Source organism: Antennarius striatus, chromosome 8, assembly GCF_040054535.1.
Source record: "Antennarius striatus isolate MH-2024 chromosome 8, ASM4005453v1, whole genome shotgun sequence".
NCBI classification, from domain to species: domain Eukaryota; kingdom Metazoa; phylum Chordata; class Actinopteri; order Lophiiformes; family Antennariidae; genus Antennarius; species Antennarius striatus.
The window spans coordinates 4,044,754-4,067,605 of NC_090783.1; the positions used below are offsets into that span (position 1 = coordinate 4,044,754).

General features: G+C 43.5%; 2 protein-coding genes across 6 annotated transcripts in view; one reads left to right on the forward strand and one right to left on the reverse strand.

Moving 5' to 3' along the window:
• The first annotated feature begins 37 nt into the window (after nt 1–37).
• stox2a (storkhead box 2a) lies at nt 38–16,904 on the forward strand. Of its 2 annotated transcripts, none has more exons than XM_068322489.1 (4): nt 38–600; nt 9,753–9,905; nt 11,727–14,277; nt 15,709–16,904. In XM_068322489.1, the coding sequence occupies exons 1-4, from the start codon at nt 261–263 to the stop codon at nt 15,908–15,910; spliced, it is 3,246 nt and encodes a 1,081-aa protein (XP_068178590.1). In that variant the 5' UTR covers nt 38–260; the 3' UTR covers nt 15,911–16,904. The 2 variants fall into 2 exon arrangements, with proteins under 2 accessions (XP_068178590.1, XP_068178591.1); XM_068322490.1 differs by lacking the exon at nt 38–600 and adding an exon at nt 7,829–8,044 and having other exon boundaries at nt 15,709–16,903.
• Nucleotides 16,905–17,996: 1,092 nt separating this feature from the next.
• Nucleotides 17,997–22,852, reverse strand: part of tll1 (tolloid-like 1) — a 34,785-nt gene continuing 29,929 nt past the window's right edge. For 2 of the 4 annotated variants that reach the window (XM_068322154.1, XM_068322155.1), the window contains exons 20-22: nt 21,466–21,679; nt 21,080–21,330; nt 17,997–20,437 (exon numbers count right to left, since the gene is read on the reverse strand). In XM_068322154.1, coding sequence (XP_068178255.1) covers nt 20,249–20,437; nt 21,080–21,330; nt 21,466–21,679 — 654 coding nt within the window. In that variant the 3' untranslated portion in view covers nt 17,997–20,248. The remainder of the gene's footprint in view (nt 20,438–21,079; nt 21,331–21,465; nt 21,680–22,852) is intronic. The other 2 variants (XM_068322156.1, XM_068322157.1) reach the window with 2 other exon arrangements.

The following is a 22,852-nucleotide window of genomic DNA, read 5'->3' on the forward strand; positions in this document are numbered from 1 at the left end:
CAGTTGGTAAACTGCGCTGCGCGTCGAGCCGGGCCGCCGGTTCATCCATGGAACACTTGCTGCAGATTCTGGATCAGCACCGCGTCTTCTCCTAGACTCCTTGCATTTTTCTTAAATCATGTCTTAGATCACCGGACAGTGTCTGGGTAGAAACATGACACTGTGTGTGTGTGTGGGGGGGGGGGACAATGGCGCGCAGTGAAATAAATAGTTTTCTTTAATTTCCATGTGGAACAAACTTAATCTCATCTCAAACGCGAATGGAGAAGTTCATCCAAGTCGCTCCGCACTCTTTGGCTCTGATGCTGTCGCAGGTTTGCCCGGAAGATGAAGAGGAATCCCCATCATCACCGGCCGCGCTCCCGGTAAAGTTCCACCATCACTGCGGCTACGAGGTGTTCGCCAATTTCAAAGCCGAAAACATGCAGCTTTTCTGGAACAAGGCGCTGACGCACGCCCTGTCCGAGATCTTCTTCCTGGGCTGGATAGACGAGCGCGTCCTGCTGATCCAAGGGAAAGAAGTTCATCTCCAGGTGCTCAGGAACGGGTGGACCCGGCGGACCCTGAAACCACCCCAGGGGTATGACATCAAGTGCATCGGTGGGTTTGGATGTTTCATGTTTACGTTTGTTTTTTGCAGCAAAATACATTTAAAAGAATTCAACGGATTTTGATCAAATGTGGGCAGGAGTGGGTTTTAATTCAAGAAAGAATTTAGTAAATTTTGTGTGTCCGTTTCATCTTTCAGAGCCCTGACTCTTGTCTTTGCGCTACCAAAAATAAATAAAAATTAAACACATACAGCACACTGATCCTCCAGTTTGAAGAAACAAATAACGTCACACAGTTGCACAATAGTGTTAAAACTAGAACGTGTATTAGATGTAACATAACGAATTTAAACTAGACAGCACACAGGGAGCACAAACCCCAGACAAGGCAGCTCAGTTTCTCCAAAATAGGACCGCACCAAAAAGAAATAATCCCACGACATGTTGACCCTCATAATGAAAACCTACCAGTATTATTTGGAATCACACTGGCATCAATATACAATAGTTGATGGATGAAGCTCAGAATCTTTTACATTAATCTTGTTATCTAACTAAATTAACACATGTAGTCTAGTAGTCTAACAAATGCTTTCTGTGATTAGTATAAATTTAAACATCCTGGATCACCAGATTTGATATATCACACAGTTCCAGACGTGTGGTAGATCTTATGCAGATTCCATCATGTAATTGTTGTCTCAAGAACTGCGGCCTTTATCCATGAAGATGGACACAAAAAAATGTCGAAGTTATCCAGTACTGTAATGGTCATAAATCATTTAAAAGAATTCTAGATCCAGATCACCACCAAATCCTAACTGATTGCTCCTTGGACCATATCTCTCCAAAACACTCAGTAAATTCCATTCATACCTTTTCTGAGTAGTGCTCCTTACAGAGAAATGACTCAGAAACTTCACCTCCTTGATGGATGTTAGAATAAGTTAAACCGTAAAGTTCTGTGGGATGTGTTTATCTGCGTGTCACTCAGGAGTATCCCCCGTTCACACTGTGTATGTCTGCTCAGAGCTGCAGACTTAACATTTGGACTCTGGTCTGAATGACATATATGAACATATGAACCTGACTGCTTTAAAACTTCACTTACCTAAAGCTGGAATTTAAAAAGGCTTAAGGTTTATTGGAGATTTGAATGCAAAAAGGTTCGGGTGTTTATGTCATGAAATCCCAGAAGATGAAAAAGTAGAAACAGAATCAATGAGACCAGGAAAGGCTGCACACCTGGTTTTATGTTGTGTACACCTTCCTGCCCTGTATCTATCATAGAGTTCTATTTGGTGTGACAAAACTCAAATTAGGAACGTTTTCCAGACTGATTATAATCATCAACCCAAAAGACCCCCACAATAGTGTTCTGCTAGTTGTTGTCTCTTTGTTCAGTTTCTCGGTGCTTTGCACACATTTTCCTATCAAACACCAGTCGTACTTTTGATCATGTAAGTACCATGTCTGTCAGACACCAGTCTGTGGCTCTTCAGACCTTTGCTAGTTGTTTCATGAGGATTTCCCAGACTCTTAAATAGCTGGTTGGCAGCTAAATATGATCTTTCTTTTTGGCCCTTTTCTGTAATTAAGAGTTGAAATATTTTCCTTGAGGTTATTTTTTTCTATTTATAATGTTTCTCCACTTCCTCTGTGACTCAAGGCAAACAGTTCAAATGGCAGGTTGCATGAAACCAGTCGTGGCTAGTCTGATGTGCACTGGCAGCATCTCACCTTCTAACCTCTGCTGCTTCATAGCATGCACACTTACTCATGTGGATGTAAGAGCCAGGACTTGAGCTCAATCTTAGTCCAGTTTCAGCATTCCCACACTCATACTCATCCATGTCTGCCAAGGCTATAACTCATGTATGTGCTGGGACAGGTTTGTATGACTTGAGGTATTATCAGTAAATCTATCTGCTGCACCCGCCGTCATCCGTGTGCTTAAGCAGTGTGTGTCTGTGCAAATGAGACAGGTGTGTAGCATGTCAGAGATCTCCTTATTTATGTCTCCTACACAACAGACCTCAGTCTAGTTTATCAATTCAATCAGTGTGAAACGTCAACCTGAAAAAATCAGGAAAGATTTATAGAGAGGGGAGGACACCTTGAATCTTCCACGCTTTGTTTGTACCTTGAACCTCAGTCAAAGCATACATTATTAAGGTTTGCATGCATTATGTATCCTAGGTGGAAAAGTTGACAGTGTTTTAGATGAAGATTATATTTCTGTCCTCCGGTGGAAATGTAAGCAGTCTAGAGAAAAAATGGTTCTGTATCACTAAGCCAATGCTCAGCAGTGTGTAGGATTCGCAGTGTCTGATTGGTCAAAGAATATCTAGATTGATGCAGGATTTAAGGGTTTTTTTGTTGTTTGTTGCGGGTTTTTTTGGTTAAGTTCATTGCAAATCCGTTGCAAATATTTGTCCTTTTTGACAGTTGGGTTGATTTTTAAGAAGCACCTCAAGGTTGACTCTCTCATCTTAACCATACATGACCAACAGTCCATTCCAAACCTTCCCCAAACCTAATGATACTGTTGCTCCTCATCGTTTCGGACCAACCTCACTTATTTTACAACCTGTTACTGGATCATCAGCTGCTTTCGTGCTATCACGTTTCTTCTTTGAGCTGCTCTGTGTTGACTGAGTTGGATTTAAAGCTTCAGTACGTGCAGGTCTTTTATAGTCCAAAGGTGAATCCTAACACCGGGTTTGTGTGTGGGTTTTTTTCTTTTTTTAGTGTGTCAGACGAAGTGACGTTACCGTATTCACACTCCTGAGGCAAACATCGATAAGCTGTGCAAAGTTTGTTGTATGGCTGATAACTCACCAGGCACTATAATGGCTAAACCAACAAAGCTTATATGTTTTTGCTCAAGACACAGATCGAATCTAATTTCTGTAAGATATAGACTTCTCTCTAACAAACACAAAATGTTGGATATTAACTAGAAAATCAACTCAAAGTGGGACCAATGATGAAAAGTTGAAGAAAGCAGCTAGCAGTTGAGGTTTTCAGTCACCTGTTGTGATCAGGCTAGTATGATCAAACTTCGGTTTAATAATAAACGTATGTGAACAAAACCAAGAGTTAACTTTTAACTAACAGAAACAGCTCTGCCATGCATGAAAACCACAATATTTATTTTATAGTATGTGATCGTTTTCTGTGTGAGTCGTTCTCACGCCTAAAGTGTCGAGAATTTAGTTTGTAAAACAGGTTCACACAAAGTTCACACAAAATAGGCTGTTCATTAACCAGCGTGTGGATGATAAGACGTTACGTCTTTAATTAACAAGATTTTTGAACTGATAAAAGTACCTTTTAATCAACATACAACACACAAAAGATAATAAAACTCACATTAAACACCTATGGTACATGTTGAGTCAGACATTACTGTTTCAAATGAATATAAGATATCCAGCATTTACATACATACATGCATATATGTTTATTTATCCCATATTATCCCACCAAAAAAAAGTGGCTGGATTGGATATGTTTAGACAGAAATTGTGACTGTTCAAATGTGTGGAAACAAAGTTTCCAAAAGTGACATTTCAGTCTAATTAACAGAGGGATTTTACATCCGTTAGCCGCCTATAAACAATAGAACGGGAGGAGAAACTGCTCAGAAGGAAGGAAAAGTGAAACGTTTGTTCAGGAAAACACTAGTGCACTACCTCCCCTGCTGTAACCCAGGTCTCCATTGGAAGGAAAGGGAGGGTCCCGCTGAAGAATTGGGGGAAATGTTAAATGCAGCAGACAAATAAGGATATGTAAAACCAAGGCTATAGCTGCAAAAAAAAAATTCTCGTTTTTCTTTTTCAGTCTGTCCAAGAAAAAAAAAACATGTGTTGTCCTAAATGTTCCACTGGAGGGCAGACCGTCAGAAAAAATGGTCCTGATAAAACTGAAAAAGGCCTGAAATCCTTTCTGACAGCTGGGGACTCAGGATAGTGACATCCTTCTGCTGACACATTCATGGAAACACAATTCAACATCACCAGAGACGTGAGCAATTAACACTGAAATGTCCTGATGGTTCTTTGATGGGATTGCTCTAGAACGAGTTACTGTAACTGTTGACGATCCATCATCATCAGGTCAAAATTGTAGTTGGTGTAGTTTTTTTTGGTTTTGTCTGCAAAAGTTACTCTGTTGTACTTAATTTTTTAATGCTAATTTGCAAATAAACTATTTACAGGCTAGCTGAGGGGGTGTCACAATTGTACCTTTTCGAAATCAACATGTTTGCATCGTAACTATGGCTACATTAGAAAAGTAGTGTCTACTTACTGTAGCATAAACCACCAAATGATATCAGTTCTTCACACACAGCAGATGGAACCAATGAATTCTAAATCCTAAGTATTTTTTAGATAACCTGTACCTGAGTCCACGTTGGGGTGGGTCGGGCCTTTTTTTTTATTTTTATTTTTTTTTGTCATTATGTAAAATAAAGCAAATAAGACAAAGAGAACGACTGAATCATCACAACTGTTTCTGTTAGCTGACGAATTGATGAAATGATTGATCATTCCAACTCTAATTGCATCACATTCAGAGTCAGCAGGATTGTCTTGGGGTAGGGGGGTGGGGGTATCTAGCAAAAAAAAAAAAACCCACTATGAACATACAAAACATGCTTCCCATAACACGGTGCAGCTACTTCTCTCTGATTGGTGTCATCGTGCAAAATAGTGCACGAGGTGTTAAAAAGAGCTGAACGTCTCAGCGGCGATGCAGGATTATTTTCTGTCCAACACAACAGACACTCAGTGTTGGTCTGTGTGGCGTCCGCCTGCTTCTATCTTGAGTAACTGGCACTTTAAGGGAACAGCATTCAAAGGTAACAGCTATGAGATCATCCGCTTGCGTCGTCATGGCAACAAAGGCTGTTGCAGCACTGCTTAGAAATAAAATGGCTGGCGTGGTGTCAGTCTCCCCCTCCTACTCCTACTCCTCCTCACCCCTCCTTCCCTCTCCTCTCCTCTCCTCTCCTCTTTCTCTTTGGTATCAGTGAACTGGAGCAGATTGGTTGTGACATGGTCCTCCCCCACCTCCACCCGTGCCCCGTCCTGCCCTCTCACTTTTGCTCCTTATTTCTGTCCCTCCATCCGTCCATTCACACAGCACACATGTGAGTCAGCAGGAGTCTGCAGCTTGCAGGAACTGCCACTCTGGACATGATGAAGGTGATGCTTTGAGTTTTGTATTTATTAATTTTTTTCCACTTTGACAGCTCCACACAGTGTACTAAATTAAACCAAATGATGAGCAACACCTTTTAAAATGACTCTCCCTTTTGGTTGTTGCCCGGTCAAGGCTGCATGTATTTTTGTTTTCCAGTGTGGTGAGACACCCCAAAAAAAAAAAGAAAAAAAAAAGAGGAAACTTGGTTGTTGAAGGGGCCCCTCATCCTTAAAGATAAAGAGTTAGTGAAACAAAGTGAGTGAGGGTAGAGGGGGGGGGGGAAAGGAGGAGGATAGAAATTCAGCCTCAGATTCAGATCCTAAGCTGTTCCCCGGATGTCATCTGAGGGTTGAATATTTTTATTTTTGTCTGTCTGTGTGTGCTTGTGCGCGTTTTGAGCTGTTGATATTTGCTCTCATCTCTGCTTTACGCATGTCCCCTCTCTCTCTCTCCCTCTCTCTCTCTTCTCTCTCCCTCTCTCTCTCTCTCTCTCTTCTCTCTCTCTCTCTCTCTCTCTCTCTCTCTCTCTCTCTCTCTCTCTCTCTCTCTCTCTCCCATCCTCCCCTCCCCTCCCCTCAGCCTCAATCACCCAGACACAGACGCATACATGCTCACGCAGAATCGCGCGCAGCAGGCGGATGCGCGCATACATACTTTCTCTCTCTTTCTCTCACACACACACACACATACACACACACACACATTTACACACACACATACACACACTCTCTCACACACACACACATGTACACTCACACACATACTCACACACCCTTCCTGGAGGTGCTGGGAGCAGCTGCAGCATTAGCGTTGAAAGAGATTTGCCGTTGACTGGAGTTTTGCATCCCACCCCCACCACCACCACCACCACCACCACCACCACCACCACCACCACCACCACCACCACCAACCCCCCCCCCCTCCACCCCGTTAATGAATGGATGCTACGACGATAGGCTCGGGATCAGCTTCTGCTGTTGGATTGCGGGAAACGGTGGATATCTATTCTTGAATTTATTTATTTATTTATTTATTTCTATGCTCTCCATTTTTTCCTCCCCACCCTCTCTTAGCGTGCTGTTGTCGAAAGGACGATGGGGTCTTGTGCTTGATCGGATAAAGATGGAGGTGAACGTGGCATCTCCGCTGCTCGGCATACTATTGAGGTTTCACTGGCCTTTAGGGTGAATGGAGCTTTTATTTCTGGCTTCTTCTTTTTTTTTTTGTCTTTTTTTTTTTTTTAAAGCGGGCTCTTTTGTTTTCCGGGGGATCGGTCGAGCACTCCTGTGGTGAATTGAGCTATTGTTGAAGACTGGGCCTCATATGCTTTGAATCTTTTTGGCTATCCATCCACCCCACCACCACCACCACCACCACCCCTCCTTTTCCCTTTCCATCCTCCGTTCCCTTCTCCTCATCTGAAACAAACGGATCCTTCAACAGCCGCTGAAATCTCCCCCCCCCCCCCCTTTGCTTCCAATGCCCCATTTCCCTCATCTCTACCCCTGCCCCCCCCTCCTCCTCCACCACCACCACCACCACCACCTCTCTCCTGCTCCCTCCTCCCACATCAGAGCGGCTACGTAATGTGCCTCCCTACGCATGCAAATGGGGATGCTACAAATGGTGGCTGGGACTGATGCCGATGAAAGGGTGATGCCTGGCGCGGTCACCTGCGCCTCATCCGCCGCCGCCGCCGCCGCTGCCATCATCATCATCGCTCCGGATCAGCCCGGGAGAGCCCCCCAGCGCCCCGATGACAACCCCCCACCGCGCCGACGCGTCCGTTTGTAGCTTACTCGTGGATGTAAATGAGACGCGTGTATGTGCGTAAAGGTGCACACTGGTTCCTGCCATGTCTGGTGTGTGATCGCTCTAGCGGGACGTTCTTACTGATGCGGGGGAGGCACTGAGCCTTGAGGTTGGTCGACCTCCCCCTGCACACACACCTCCCCCCCCCCCTTTTCCCCATCCCCACCTCTCCCCTCTTTCCTTCCTCCCCATCACTCTACTCCACACCTTATCCCCAAAGCCCCCACCTTCCCCTCCCCCCCCCCTCCCAGGGCGCAAGGCCACCTGGTAAAAAGGGGGTTTGGGGGTCACGATGAAGAAGAACCGGAGCGGCAATCTGCGGCGGGCTTGGCCCAGCTCGGAGCTCACGGAGCGGCCGTTGGAGCACAACCTCTCCCGTAGCGAGAAAGACATCCGCGTTCAGAAGCAGCATCTTCCTCCCCCTCCTCCTCCTCATTTCTCTCCGTCCCCGCCAAGTTATCGCGCTCCAGGTGAGTCTGACACGCCCACCAGCGGAAGCCCCGCCCATTATCACTACGTAGAAGTTAGGAAACACGCTCATCGATTTGAGGAGGGGGGGGGGTGTGTATGTGGACAAAATGTTTGTGTGGTCAAGGAGGTGATGCTGGAAAACTTCCCTGTTTCATGACAGCCTGACTGTTTAAAATGATAGCTGTAATATTTCAAAATTATTTTATTGTAAATCATCATTTTGTCTCTCATCTGTCTCCCAGTGGGCCCAGATATCTGTATTTTATTCGCACTGGCAAAATCTGCATACATTCTATATTCGCCGATCCGTATTTAGACAAATAAAAGTAGTGATAAAGCACATTTCATCCATCATGCATCATTTTCAGCTGTGAAGCATAAAAACAAGACAAAGACAGTTTACAATCAGCATCCCCTTACTGATTGTGAGATACACCAGTTGTTATTACGTTCCTGCTAAACTTTGTGACAGATTTCTGTTTTGTGTGTGTTAAGATGACAAAAAGGCTTGCGAGACGTCACCACAACTTGTTGTTGATACCAACAAAATCAAAGTCGTTTCAGCTTCTTCTTTTTTTTTTCCCCCCCCTCCGCTACACGTTTGCATCTTTTCTGTCTTCCTCTGCTTCATTTTAAGAGCTGAAATACTACAACCTCTTTCCCTCCCCCCTCAGAGATTTTGATGTGTGTATAAGCAGACACAAGATAACACAAAGGGAGAGAGGACAGCATGCTTTTTTTATTTTATTTTTTTATTTTTTTGACTAATTCTCTGGCAGATTCCAGCTTTTCTCCTCTTTGCTAAAAGCCGAGCGAAGCCTCTTCAAGCTAAAGGAGCTACTAAACAAAGATAACGTCATCGTGTTGCTTAACTGACCGTTCAGCTGAGGGTTGGTTGTAGAGGCAGGGCCCTGCACAGATTCCGGCTCAGACCAAAAACAAGTGTGGACACATAAGGGTAGCAAAACTTGCCATCGGAAAAGCCACGTTTATCACGATGGTTATTTGTCGGGAGTTGACGAAAGGTTAGAAATGAAATACGGAGGTTTTGAAGGTGCAGTTTCAACGCGGTATCACGTGGTCTTCCATCAATCACCAGATTTAGGTCAGAGGACAGTCTCGGCTACCACGCAGATGCTGCAGCGATGGATCCAGTGTGTTGCTGCTTTACAACCTTTAAGCGGGGCAGATGTTTTCTCTCAGAGGGGCTTGAAACCAGGCCGTCTGGTTGTAGGATGATCTCACTACTCACTACTGCTGACAGCAAAGCCAGCTTAATTCAACAAAGGCAACAGGGAATTTATGTGTGTAAGCTCTCAATGTGGCGCCAAAGTCAGCTGCATTTTCTTTAATTTCAAAATCTGTTTGGGTTGATTTCTGCAGTATTTTTTTTTTTCGGGGGGCGTGGGGTGTCCCTTTTTGTGGTTTTTACAGACTCAGGTGATCTTTCTTTAGGGTTACGGCTGCTGCGACAGCCTCATTGTTTGTTAAGCTACCAGAATCAGGTGGAAAGAGAGAGGTGAGACGGACGTCGGACGACGCAGACGGGTGGAGCTGCCGTTAAACGGCGTGCAAACTGCTGCCGTTTGACCATTACATCATAGCTTCACACGCTACGCCTGCTGTTCATTCATGAGCTCACAGTTGTGCTTGTTCCTCCTCCTCCTCCTCCTCCTCCTCCTCCTCCTCCTCCTTCTCCTCTTGCAGGTGACGTGTCTCCAATCAGTATGTCGCCCATCAGCCAGTCACAGTTCATCCCTCTGGGGGAGATCTTGTGCCTGGCCATCTCTGCTATGAACTCTGCCCACAAACCAGTCAACCAGGAGGCTCTGGTGGAGCACCTCACTGCCAGCTTCCCAGGTACGCTGCTCTCATCTCGTTCTTCAGGTGGATCGCAGTAAAGATTTGATGTTTCAGGACACCATGTGACACGTGTTGCGAGAAAATCAGATTTTAATATACATATGCGCTTGTTTTATTCTCTTCTGAGTCGTTGCTTCTCAGTTTATTCTCATCAAATGTTCAAATATTCAGTTAAGGTTTCATTTTATGTTAAAAACAAGCCTCAAAATATAAAAGGATGATCTGGGTTTGTTTCAAATGTTACTTGATCTCCCCTCAGAGCAAAAGTTAAACTTTTGCAAACATCACATTTCCACAGTCATAGATTTGAAATGGTTTAAAACTTCTGCTCAATCAACAGAAAACTAATTTTAATAATTGTTTCAAGACTCTTTTTTTTTAAAGCATTCGTATTTTTGGATTTGCGGCCTTTTCTGTCACATGTCAATTAAATGCAAAAAACTTTCAGCATTTGTTCTATTGTTTGGGCAAAATAAGACATTTGAAGACATCATGTTAAGCTCCAGGGAATTATGATGGACATTTTGTTCTAAAGTGAGCTTTCAACCTTTTAAAACATGGTGAGCATCATCTGCTCCCAATGTCATATACGATTTTCCGGTATTTATAGGGAATATCTTGTTAAATGATTCACTCGCTTACTTATTACAAACCCTTCTGTATTTGGATCTTCTACTAAAATAATACTTAAACCAGTTTTAATTATTAAACACCGACATCCTACATTAGCCTCCTGTGGTGATTATGTTGTTGTTTTAGATGTTCTAACACCGTTTTTTACACAGTGATCTGTTTTTACTTTCTGTGATTCCAAAGCAAATATTGTTAACATATATAATGTTCTAATAGTCTCAGTAATTTAAAAGCTTCAAGCTTCTGGTGTTAAGCTACAAGTCGTCAGTCACACTTGATAAGAAGCTCTCTTTTAAATTCATCTTTCCTCCTATACGGTCTCAGCGTGGCCGAGGTGGACCTACAGTATATGTTGCATCATTTCAGTGTAAAAGGCTATAAAGGGGTGATGCAATGTCAGGCAACACATCGCCTTACAAGACAAAGGTTATGAATAGTGTTGCTAAAGAAAGTCTTTAAATCATATTTTTGATCAGTTTGAAAATTCCCTCTTTACAGGAGACGATGTTTTGCATCCTTGGGCTTTCAATTTCTGATGGATTTTTTATTTACATACAGTACATATTAAATCTTTGTGTCAAAATGGTATCATTTATTTATTTTAGTAATTATTTGTGTGTCTGTTTTCATATAAAGACATTCTTCGTATATGATTTGTATACAATAAAGTATGGATTAACGGGGAAGTAAGAGAAATAAATTACTTGTTTGCTAATTGTTATTTAGATGTGATCTGATTTAAATTTAAGTGAGGCGTAAACTTAATTTTAGGCACTCAAACATCACACATGTTGCATGTTATATTAACATTAAAATATCTCTCATGTTAGTTTAATAATCTGTTAATAATATGTTTATTCTTAGGACCCCACAATGATTTTATAAGATTGGTTCTAAATTGTGCCAAACAAATACACGTCAGGATTTTTATTTTTCCAGACCATTAATTTACCTTTTCTAAGGTTTCCAAATGTCTCTAGGGTCAAAGTTGATTTATAGTCATTTATATGTCACACACGAACCAAAATTTGTCCTCAGGTCCAGTGGTGGACATGAACAAAGTCCTATAATAAGTACCAAAGTTCAACATGAGGGTTACAATGTCTTGTGTTTTCAATAGTTTTCATACAAATAACTTTTTCTAATTAAAATTGATCTTTTAACTCTTTCCGATCTGTGCTGCAGGCGTGCCTACACCCAGCTCAGAGGTTCTACGACATACCCTGAACATGCTGGTGCGAGAGAGAAAGATCTACCCCACCCCTGAGGGCTACTTCATTGTCACCCCCCAGACCTACTTTATCACCCCTTCCCTCATCAGAACCAACAACAAGTGGTATCACCTGGACGATCGGCTACCAGAGCGACAACCACAACCGTCACAGCAGCAACAACAACAGCAGCAGCAGCAGCAGCAACAACAACAATGCACCTCTCCTCAGTCCGGCAACGTCACGCCATCCACACCCGGCTGCCTGAGAGAGAGGCCTCCCCGCAAGAATCACAGTGACTCATACAACTCCTATCGCGAAGACTCATCCAGACAGCATCCCCCTCCGCTCCAAAGTAAGTCTCCTAAGGAACACAGGGGAGATTCCTATCAAAATAAGCAGCCCAAGGACCACAAGAGCGGAGATCCTCCACCAGGCACCTCAACCAAGGAGCATCGCGGCGAACCGCCATCGTACCCTCATCCCCCTCTTCCCACTTCCCCTCCTGCCCAGCAGCTGCTGCCTCAAGATGTTGCTGATAAGAGCAAAAGCATCACTTCTTTCCCTTATAAAACTGACACTCTGACCAAAAAGAAAGAAGGAAGTGGTGGTAGCGGCGGTGGGAGCGGCGAGAAGCAATCCAAAAGGTTTGGTCTCAGGCTATTCAGGCTGAGTTTCAAGAAGGACAAAATGAGACAGCTGGCCACCTTCTCAGCACAGTTCCCCCCAGAGGAGTGGCCCCTCCGTGACGAGGATGTGCCGACCACGCCCATTCCCCGCGAGGTGGAGATGGAAATAATTCGTCGAATCAACCCCGACCTGACAGTGGAGAATGTGGCGAGGCACACGGCGGTGATGAAGAGGCTGGAGGAAGAGCGCATGCAGAAGAACAAGGCGGGGTCTTCGGCCCAGCATAGCGCACGCAGCCGGAGGGGGAGGGGACACAGGAGAGCCCCGCATGGTAAGTCCCGTTCACACAGCAAGCCCAGAACCTCCAGGGGAGACCCGTCTGAGGGGTCAAACTGGGACCTCTTGTTCATGGAAAGGGATTACCGCTTCTTCAGCCACTCGTTAGTCCGCTCGCCTCGGGAGGCCATGTACACCTTGGAACGCAGGCGGAGCGGAGGCGCCACGTACCTGGTCCACAGCAACCCCAACATAACCGAATCGTACTGCCCGGTTACCCCCGAGTGGGATGTGTCAGGGGAACTGGCCAAGAGACGGACAGAGATGCCCTTCCCCGAGCCGTCGCGCGGGACGTGCCAGTCTAGGGTGCAGAGAAGTCACAGTCACAATCAGGACAGGAAGTCGCGTCACGAGAGGTCGGATCAAGCTAAGGAACGCTCTCGGTCCATGGACAACTCACTCAAGGGCCCGTCGTTGGGGGCACCAGAAGACTTTGAACCCAGTCTGGAGGAGCGTAGTCATTACTACACCGATGACGGCACCCTTCGCGCCACGCAGAAGTCCTCCCACTACTCAAGGATCATGTTCTCCGCTGCTAAGTTCCACTCTGATTTTAATGTGCCTGATTTGGGGAAAGGGAGTTTGGACGAGTCGAGGATCCGGAGTACGATGGAGAGGAACAAAAGCAGAGACAGCTTGCCGACATACAACGAGCTAATGGGACTTTCTCCTAAGCCCTCAACAGATGAGTACTTCCAGTGCAATACGTCAAATGAAACAATCCTAACTGCCCCTTCGCCTCAGGCAAAATCAGAATATGACACATTAACCTCATCAGGGGGACTCCGAAAGGGCTCTCCGGCTGACCGTCAAACGCCTCACCTCACCTCTCCCCACACGATGGAGTACAAAGAGGACTTGTCGGCAGCAAAGGGACAGAATGGCTCGGTACGATTGACGCCGAGCCAGACGCCAGAGCCGGTGCAAAACGCCCGCTTGACGCCACACCAACATAACGTCGATCCCGGAGGGGGAGGAGGCAGTATGGTGATCAAGAGGAAAGAGATCTTCAGCAAGGACACTTTGTTTAAACCTCCACACAATGCCTTGTCCACAGGCTACGTGGACAGCAGCTACACCAAGTCCGGCACATTGCGGAAAGCCTCACATGCCAAATCAACAGAGGCCCTAGACAATCCTGAGCCCCAGCAGCCTTCCAATTCAGCCAGTTCCTCAGCGTCCCCTGCAGTTTTACAAGGCTGCTTAGAGCCAACTGTCCCCTCCGCCTCCTTTGACTATTATAATGTATCAGATGATGAGGAAGAGGAAGAGGCAGAGGAGGACTCGCACAAAGAGTTGGCAAAGGCAGAGGATAACAAAGACCACGGGGAGGGGGGTGGTAACGGTGGAGGCGGTGGCGTTGGCGGGGAGGGAACCATGCAGTGGCTACTGGAGCGGGAGAAGGACCACGATCTGCAGCGGAAACTGGAGACCAACCTGACCTTACTCAGCCCCAAGGAGACGGAGAACAGCAGCAGCCAGAAGTCGGCCCACTCCGCCCGGTTGGACAGCATGGACAGCAGCAGTGTCACAGTGGACAGCGGATTCAATTCCCCCAGGTACGAGCTGTATCACCTAGCATCCCCCCGCCGATCGCTCAAATGGATCGCTGTCCAAGCAGATGTTGGTACCTACAGTCTGTGTGTGATATAATTGAATTTAAACTTAGAGGAGAGGCGATGACATGGTGAACCATCCCAGGCAGTGTTTTCCAAACTTCTTCCCATCATGGACCTCTAAACTAACAAAATGCCTCCATGAATCCTGTTTGATAAAGTTTAATCCCAGGATTCCCTCTTTAATAAGTATTTAGTCTTTAAAAGTTTTATTTGGAGAGTGAATAAAACTTATAATCAGAGTTATCATACATTCTGCCATCATGTTACTCATGAGTGAAGTCTAGTGAAATATAATAGTGCTATTTCTTGGGGGGGGCAGGAACTATCTAGAACTCTCTAGTTCAGAGTCTGAACTTCAAGCTACTTTTCATGTCTTTCAGCTTCTTCTCTATGGATGACTATTGGTCAGCTGTCACACATGATCTGACACATAGAATATCTTAACATTATTCTCACCTTTGTTATTGTTCAAAACCCAGAAAGCAAAGGTTGGTAGGCTGGTTTTTGGATTTAAATGCACCATCACCAGAGGTGTCCTTCCACCGACTGAATCTGAAGTGATGTCCTGAACTTAGACCCCAGTGTGAGTTAAGGTTGCCTCTTCCTGTGGTATCCGTCATCAGATGATGGTAAATTCCAGTTTGGGAATGTCTGATCTCTAAAACAAACATGTATTCACACAATCATTGGACAACTATATGGATGACTTTATGATTGTCTGTATTGGAAGCCAATAATGTTCATATCAGTGAAGCTCGATAGCAGACCCTCTGCCTCTTTAGTGTATAAACCTCACACACAATAGGAATATAGTTAAACGACTTAAATAGAGTTTGTAAAATTTTGAGTGAAAAATCCAACCCTACCACATATTTAATAATTTTGTCCAAATTGGAGCTTGTATTTTCATCCTAACTGATCAAAATCCTGATACATATTAAAATAAAAACTCACAGGATGATTAAAATGTGACGAGTGTGGTTGTGGATCTCTCAATATATAAATACTTGGATTAAAAGTATGAGGAATAAATAATGTAAAGTGACCATTTATGTAAGGAATGTTGAGCATGTTCCACACATGTATAAATATTCTATTAGCATGATTTAATTATCAACTCATAAAATGGTTATGGCTTGTATTTTGACTCTTTTTTTATGATGAATGACTTTAAAAACATTTATTGTTTGTGTGACCTTCTTTTACTGTTTTTTTTTTATTCTTATAATAAATCCGCTTTTTTTTAACGGTATGCATTGTTAGTTGAAATGGTTTTATTCCTCTTTAGAGTCCACCAGCACTTATTTCTGCACAAGAAGTGAGACGTTAAATCCATCGCTCATTCCTGATGTTTTATTGTCTCTTGTCCAGGACACGTGAAAGCCTTGCATCCAACACATCCAGCATAGTGGAAAGCAATAGACGGCAGAATCCGGCGCTGAGCCCCGGCCACATCGGCACCAGTAGTATCGGACTGCCATTCAGCTTTCGCGCCATCCCAGAACCCCCCACCACACAGCCTGAGAAGCTCCAGAAATCATCGAACTGCCTGGCCTCCATCACAAGTGTCTAAAGGCAGTGTGGACTGAGACCCTAATGGTGGTGGAGGAAAGAGGAAGCGAGGTGTTTCTCCATTTTTACCCTTGCTTTCCTCACACACACACACACACACACACACATGAACACACACACACACACACACACACACACATCTTCAGACTCCTGAGAATCCATTTACCAGGACTGTTACAAAAACAGGCATGGCTTCAAGAGACTGTTCACACAGCTTCAAGAACTTTACTGCAAAAAAGAGAAGAAAACTACAGAATATCAAGACCGCTGTAGATGAAGAAACCTACCTGAAGTGATTTTTGGTGACATGGACTCTAGTTTGGCTTATATCAAGATTCTTAAATATTGGTATTGGGAAGTAGTAGCCTATAGGATTCAAGTTACATTTGGAAATATTGAAAACTTTTTATATTACTTAACAATACATGTCCAATTAAATGTTCTCTTTCCTGAAATAGCGTCAAGTTCTTCAGGACAATTCAATGTATCAGCACAATGTCGAGACAATAAACGTTGATCCTGAGAACAAAGAATGAAAGATATAAAAACATGCAAATGATTTATGTATACTCAATACTTTTGATATCCTAATTATTATAATGGTGGTATTAAAGATGCTATGTGACCAAAACTGATGTTTGGATAAAAGGATCTGCACCTCACCTCCACATCTGCATCACATATACTTTGAACTGTCTCACCACAAGGGTCATTTATTGTCTTTCATTCATACGACAGGATCCTCTTTAGCAGAAGCAATATGCAAAGGATTGTAACTTATTTTTGTCCTCTCCAGTTCTCCTGGTGCATTGTGGGAACTGTAGGTAGGATGAGGTGATTGTTTAACCACTCAGCAGCTAATGTTCGTCAAGATTCTATTTTAAACCTCCAAGAGAAAATAATTCTACCAAAACTACACCTTTTATATAGTTATTTTATTAGCAAGCTTTTGCTATACACTGAGCTGGAACTATCTTGATAATTGGTTTTTAATGATTTAAAAATATTTTTTGCAAATATGGGGAAAGCAAATCTCAAATTTTATCTTCTATGAGACATCACTGTGCTTTTGGAAACTTTGATGGGGATATAAATCATACAACTGAAGATGAAAATAATCCATAAAATAATGTTTACTCATTGTTTTCTTCATTAATCATATTTTTAATTGTGGGAAATTTATCATTTCTTTGGCGTAACTGATAAAGGATTGTTGAATATTTTATTTTTGGACTTGGGTAAATTTTAATTTCACTGTTCTATAACTATTAAAAAAAACCCGTAATATTTTTTTATCAGAACACAAATTAATCTGTACTTTTGCTGTTCTGAATAGTTTTGGAATGTTTCAGGTGCAATAGTGCTGTTTTCATTGGATCTATATGTTATAAATATATTTACTATAATAAATTTCACGCTTTAAAACTGAAAATTTACACACATACAAAAAAAAACAAAAAACAGGCTGACTGCTTGCATTTCCCTACATGAACCGAAGATGGAAGCAAAGTTACAGCACTGGAAATCTATGGACGTAAAAAATACAGGTTGACCAAGTGAAAAACACGTCTCTGAATTGAGGAGAAAAATCATTCAAACCTCATCTATTTGCAATAACCACACAAGGACAGTAAAAGTAATGCTTTATATTCAGCATCTGAAAGTATTGTGTCACCTTAAACCAGGTATTTAACGTTGTTATGACCAGGAAATGGTCTGGTTTTTCACTTAAAGAAACTTAAGCTATCGTGAAAACGTTACAATCATCAATTTTAATTTTTAGATGAAGCGCTATATATAGTAACAATTGGGAGAAACCGTTTCGGAACAGTTTCAAGAGCGCTTATTTTGAAAAGGTTGAGCTGCGCGCCCTCTAGTGGCCAAACGGGCGCATAGCTGGCAGCAAACAGCTGGAGGTGCGCGCCCAACGTGAGGCGGCTGAAGCTCGACGACCTGATCCCGTAAAGGTAAGAGGTTTATCCTCAGGACACCACCAGTGCTCTGAGTTGAAAATGGGTCAAGAGTCAAAAGCAGATTGTCGTTAACATGACTGCAAACAAAATGTAAAAATCACCGAGAAACTCTAATGCAAAAGTTTTGAGTATTAAGACCGGGATGTGGAGATGTGGGGATGCGTAAGGTCAGAGGTCATTCAATCAGAACTTCTGTTCTTGCTCTTTGGGATGGTCACTATTTTATTTCTACACTGCTTACATTGCATTGCATGAAAATGAGATGATTTTGATAAAGAATTTGATGTAATTCTCTTTATTTCCAGCCTTTATACTGAGCTAAGTCTGCTTATAATTCACAGATACGAGATGGTATTGATGTTTCTCATCTGGTCTCTCAGCAGGAACATGAATGCACATGAATATATACAGCAATAATAAGGAGTTTGTTGGAATAGAATAAAAGGTAGAGAAGCAAAAGAGTCAGAAAGAACCTAAATAAAACACAGCAGTAACCCAGGAAACACAGAGGCGTGTATTTCTTTTTTTTACCTGTGTGTATTTTAATGACTGATGTAGATGACATCTCGTCAGTGTCTCTGCACTACAGAGGTGGAATGATAAAACAAAAACTACAGTGGATCGGGGTCACCTTGAGCTTGGCACGTACAGCAATGCATGATTCAACTTAAAAACAAAGTTTACAGACAGCCACAAACGTAATATCTCTATAATCGCCTATAACACACACTTACACAATTGCATTTAACACAGAAATGATGCAAACCGTGTGCACTTTGATTTTGGTCAACTTTACATCGCTCCAAATACACAGAAGGGAACTCTGACTTCAGGTATAGTCAGGGAAAATGCACAGAAATGAGGTGTGTTTCTGCAGACATGTCACCGTGTGTGTGTGTGTGTGTGTGTGTGTGTGTGTGTGTGTGTGTGTGTGTGTGTGCGCGTGTGTGTGTGTGTGTGTGTGTGTGTAAGAGAGAGCAGAGAGTGTGTGTGTGAGGGTGTTTATTGCAGAGCAGCAACAGAAACTGACACAAACAAACATGCACCATTGATACTATCTCACAAACAGACTACACTTCCCATGTTTTTTTAAACGATAAAACCATTCAAGTTCTCCAAACAAATGAAATATGCTGCCAAAAAAAAAAAAAAAAAAATTTGAAATACACTCCACTGACAATCTGTGCAAGAGCATAGGAGCGACCTCAGATAGCATACATTTGGTGGTAAGGCAAAATTGTAGTTCCACAGGACTAGTGCTGTTGATGCAGCATGTTGTTCGCACGCTGGCTGCCTCCTTTTAAAAACCTGTCCTTCCATCCGTAATCATCTGTCACTCAGTGTGTTTTTATTTTTAGCACCATGGGAATCTCTCCTTCCATCACACTCGTGTCACTCCGAAAAAAAAAAAGAAGAAGACAGCTATGAAGATGTTCCCTTCTGAAATCCACTAGCTGAAACAGGAAAGGTTCCGCCAAAGTTCCTCGGTTTGTCACGAGATGGTACAAAAACCACAATGCAAGGCTTTATATTAACGTCACAGATCTCCGTTTGCATTTGTGTTTCCATACCATGATGGCCGTCTGCAAAAGCTTTAAGCAAAAAGGGACTTCGGCCTTTCGTTTTTGTTCTGTTCTCTGTACACACAAACACATACAGTAAACACAATGGGTTTAAAACAATAAGAAATGAAATCACATCGGCTGCAGACCAGTTCCCAGACGTCAAAGGCAATAAAAACATCTCCCTCCTTTCCATTAAGGTGGGCGTGGGCAGCGGTGCGATCGCAAAGTCACAGTTCAAGGAACCACGAAACACCCAAAACTCCCATGTTGGATGCAGCTCCTGAAACATCCATAGGTTATAATTCTGGATATGAATGTTAGCATGTTTGTATGTGTGTGTGTGTGTGTGTGTGTGTGTGTGTGTGTGTGTGTGTGTGTGTGTGTGTGTGTGGGTTCTCCTTTGTTTGCATTTGTGCAACCATGAGTATCTCAGTAAACTGATCTCCGGTAACCCTTTGTCCACTCCCGAGGGGAGTTTGGTGTCCGGTAATGAAAACCACCTCCGCAAAAATGCTTCGTTCGATAACCTTCGTGTTTCCCCACATTTGTAGAGGCTCATATTGGATATCTGAGTGTTTTTCCTGTCTCATCTCGCAGCACGATAACCTGTGTGGAGCCACGGAGGGGGGACAAATGTTTCACTCCAAGTGTCTTTTTCCTCCTGTGGCTGGCCGTCGTCCACGTCAGTCTTTGGGTCCGAGAGGATGGGGGGGCGGGCTGTGCTTTTCTTTGCCGTGGTGAAGGTTAGGGTGACAGTGGCAGGGCCGCGCAGAGGTCAGAGGTCAAGGGCTGCATGTGAGGTCATTTCCTGGTGTGAAGGCTCTCCTGGAACTTGGTGCTCGTATAACGGATGTGGAAGCCCTTCTTGCTGATTGTGTCGTCGCTATGGAAGCGGATGAGCATTGCACCTCCGGGCGAATAGATCCCCTCCCTGGGCTGAGGAGGGGAAGGCAGAGAGATGTGTCTGTCAGATATGTGGAGGTTCAGCCGCTATAGGTGCAAATAAAACACGTTATGTAATCCATTTGTTTTGTTGCTCCGCCTCCTGTTTACTGTGAACCTGAGGCGTGACATCATCGTACTTCATCATATCATACAGTATATCAGATATTATACACATATGATATGATATGAGCTGATGTGATATGATATGATACACACACAGATAGGATACACATCATACAGATCATCATCATCATCATCATCATCATCATCATCATCATTTCAATTGCCCCCTGGGGACTAATAAAGTTTTTTTGAAATTTGAATTGAATTCTGAATACTGTATGTTATTCTCTGGGCGTAAAATACAATTATAGGGATAAAATGTGGTGATGATGGGATGAAAATACATGTAAGAATATTTGCAGATTCTATTTCCCTCGCCATGTTATGACTTTGGAAGGGGGGGTGGTGCACTAACAGATTTAAGGAATGCCAGTCAAGGACAAAGATAAGCATGGATTCACATTTTTTCCCTTTCTCCACACTCCTCTGCACTGTCTTCCAATGTTTGGGTGAAAGATTATTCGCCCCTCTTATGCTAACACACTTTATGTCGACACAACTGACGCCAATTCACAATTAAATCTTGCGAAAACACAATGTCGGAGAAGTGACTTCACGTCTTACCCCTGATCCACAGAAGCGACCGAGTCGGTGCGAGTTGGCGTCGTACCCGCTGTACAGCTCAATGTAGTCGTAGCCGCAGTCGGCTTCCTCCTCTACCTCGAAAGTGATGAAGCTCAGCTCAATGCCGTACCCCTGTTCGGCCGTCAGCAGCCACTCACAGTCGGTGTGACCCGGGTAGTTGTTGTCCCCAAACTGGGAGTGAGAGTAGAGGTTCCTCTGACGGGCCTCTGCCTTCAGCCGGCCTCCACACTCTGCAGGGTGAAAGGGTTAGGATGGGATTTTAAATCTGAAAATGTCACTTTTAGTAGATTTGCGATCCGATTTCATGATGGATTTCCATCACGTTTGCAGAATGCACTCAAAAGGAACTCCACCTGGACACGCACCTGTGGAATGAGTGGCCTGGAAGCCTTTCCTTTGCACCGAGGCGTCGGAAATGAAGCGGAGGTACATCCTGTTGTCTGTGGAGATCAACTGCTCCGGGATCTTGCTGCCGCACAACCGACCCAGGATGACCGCCGTGTCGCTGTCCCCGTCGAAGGCCTCCAGGTGATCGTATGCGCATTCCTGGTGCTGCTCGATTTCAAACTCATTGAAGGTCTGGAACAGGTGGAGACAAAGAAGCAGAGAAGTTTTTTTTGGAGATCCTTACCTTGTTGTTGTTTTTTTTAATATTTAACAAACAAATAGGAATAAAATGTTGGATGGATTCTGAGGATATTGTAGGAGAAACTCGGCTCTCCTTTGCTTTTCTGTTACGTACACACTAACCTCCATGAACAGTCTGTCACGATTCATAATCTAATCAAGTCGCCGTGAGCTGAGTCATAAAACCTCGCAGGCCGATCTTTCCCACACACACTCACACACATCTCTGGTTTTCTCACCGCAAAACGTCGAAGCGGATGGATTTTTAACAAACCAGACAGAAGGAGGACGAGAGCCAACACGAGCTGATGGGACGACGGCGTTACTGGCCAAATCGTAATGAATTCCAGATGTTTAACCTACAGCTCAGATGAGACCTGCATTCACGTCTCTTCAGTAAAGAACATAGAGTGTGTTTGACCGCGTGTGAAAGAAACAAGAAACAAGAATAAATGTCTGGTATTAAATTCATCCTACTGTGATGTCATGACTGCGATTGTAGGGAGAGTATTTTCTAAACTCAAAACACCCTAAAGAAACACAGCAGAGGTGTATATTTATGTGTTTTTAGTAATATTTTAAAACTGCAGAATGAAAACAGGTACTTGAATACCTGGTGTGTTTACAGTACCTCAGTAAAACATGTTTGTACGGGGATTTGTTCAACCAGAATGTAACTGAGATTGCTTAATGAATTTTTAAAATTATTTTACAGAAAATTTAAAATGTGCTAAGAGTCTAATTATAAAAAAAAGTTCAGGAAAAAAAATACATTTTTGATGCAGGCTTTTGTCCCTGAAGCATCTGCATGCGATGCTTCAAGTCAGGCATCCGATGAAGATGCACTTGAACACACCACGGAGATGCAGCGCGTTTCCAGTGTGTTTCTTGCAGAACGTCATGAATGCTGGTGAAATCGTTTGTGCTTTGTGTTTGTTATGCAAGCGATGATGTGAGATTATCAAAAGTAAATGACAGTAGATGAGGATTCTGATAACCTGCCAGGAGCTCAGCGTGCAGCTGGAGAGCCCCAGTGAGGAGTCAAATCTACTTTACAGGAGAGCAGTGTGTGTGTGTGTGTGTGTGTGTGTGTGTGTGCCCATTGGACAGATCGTGCTGTGCTAG

Coding starts and splice junctions, on each gene's coding strand:
- stox2a (XM_068322489.1), top strand. CDS start 261: ATGGAGAAGTTCATCCAAGTCGCTCCGCACTCTTTGGCTCTGATGCTG. Junction 9,906..11,726: donor CCTCACTGCCAGCTTCCCAG/GTACGCTGCTCT, acceptor TCTGTGCTGCAG/GCGTGCCTACACCCAGCTCA. Junction 14,278..15,708: donor AGCGGATTCAATTCCCCCAG/GTACGAGCTGTA, acceptor TCTCTTGTCCAG/GACACGTGAAAGCCTTGCAT.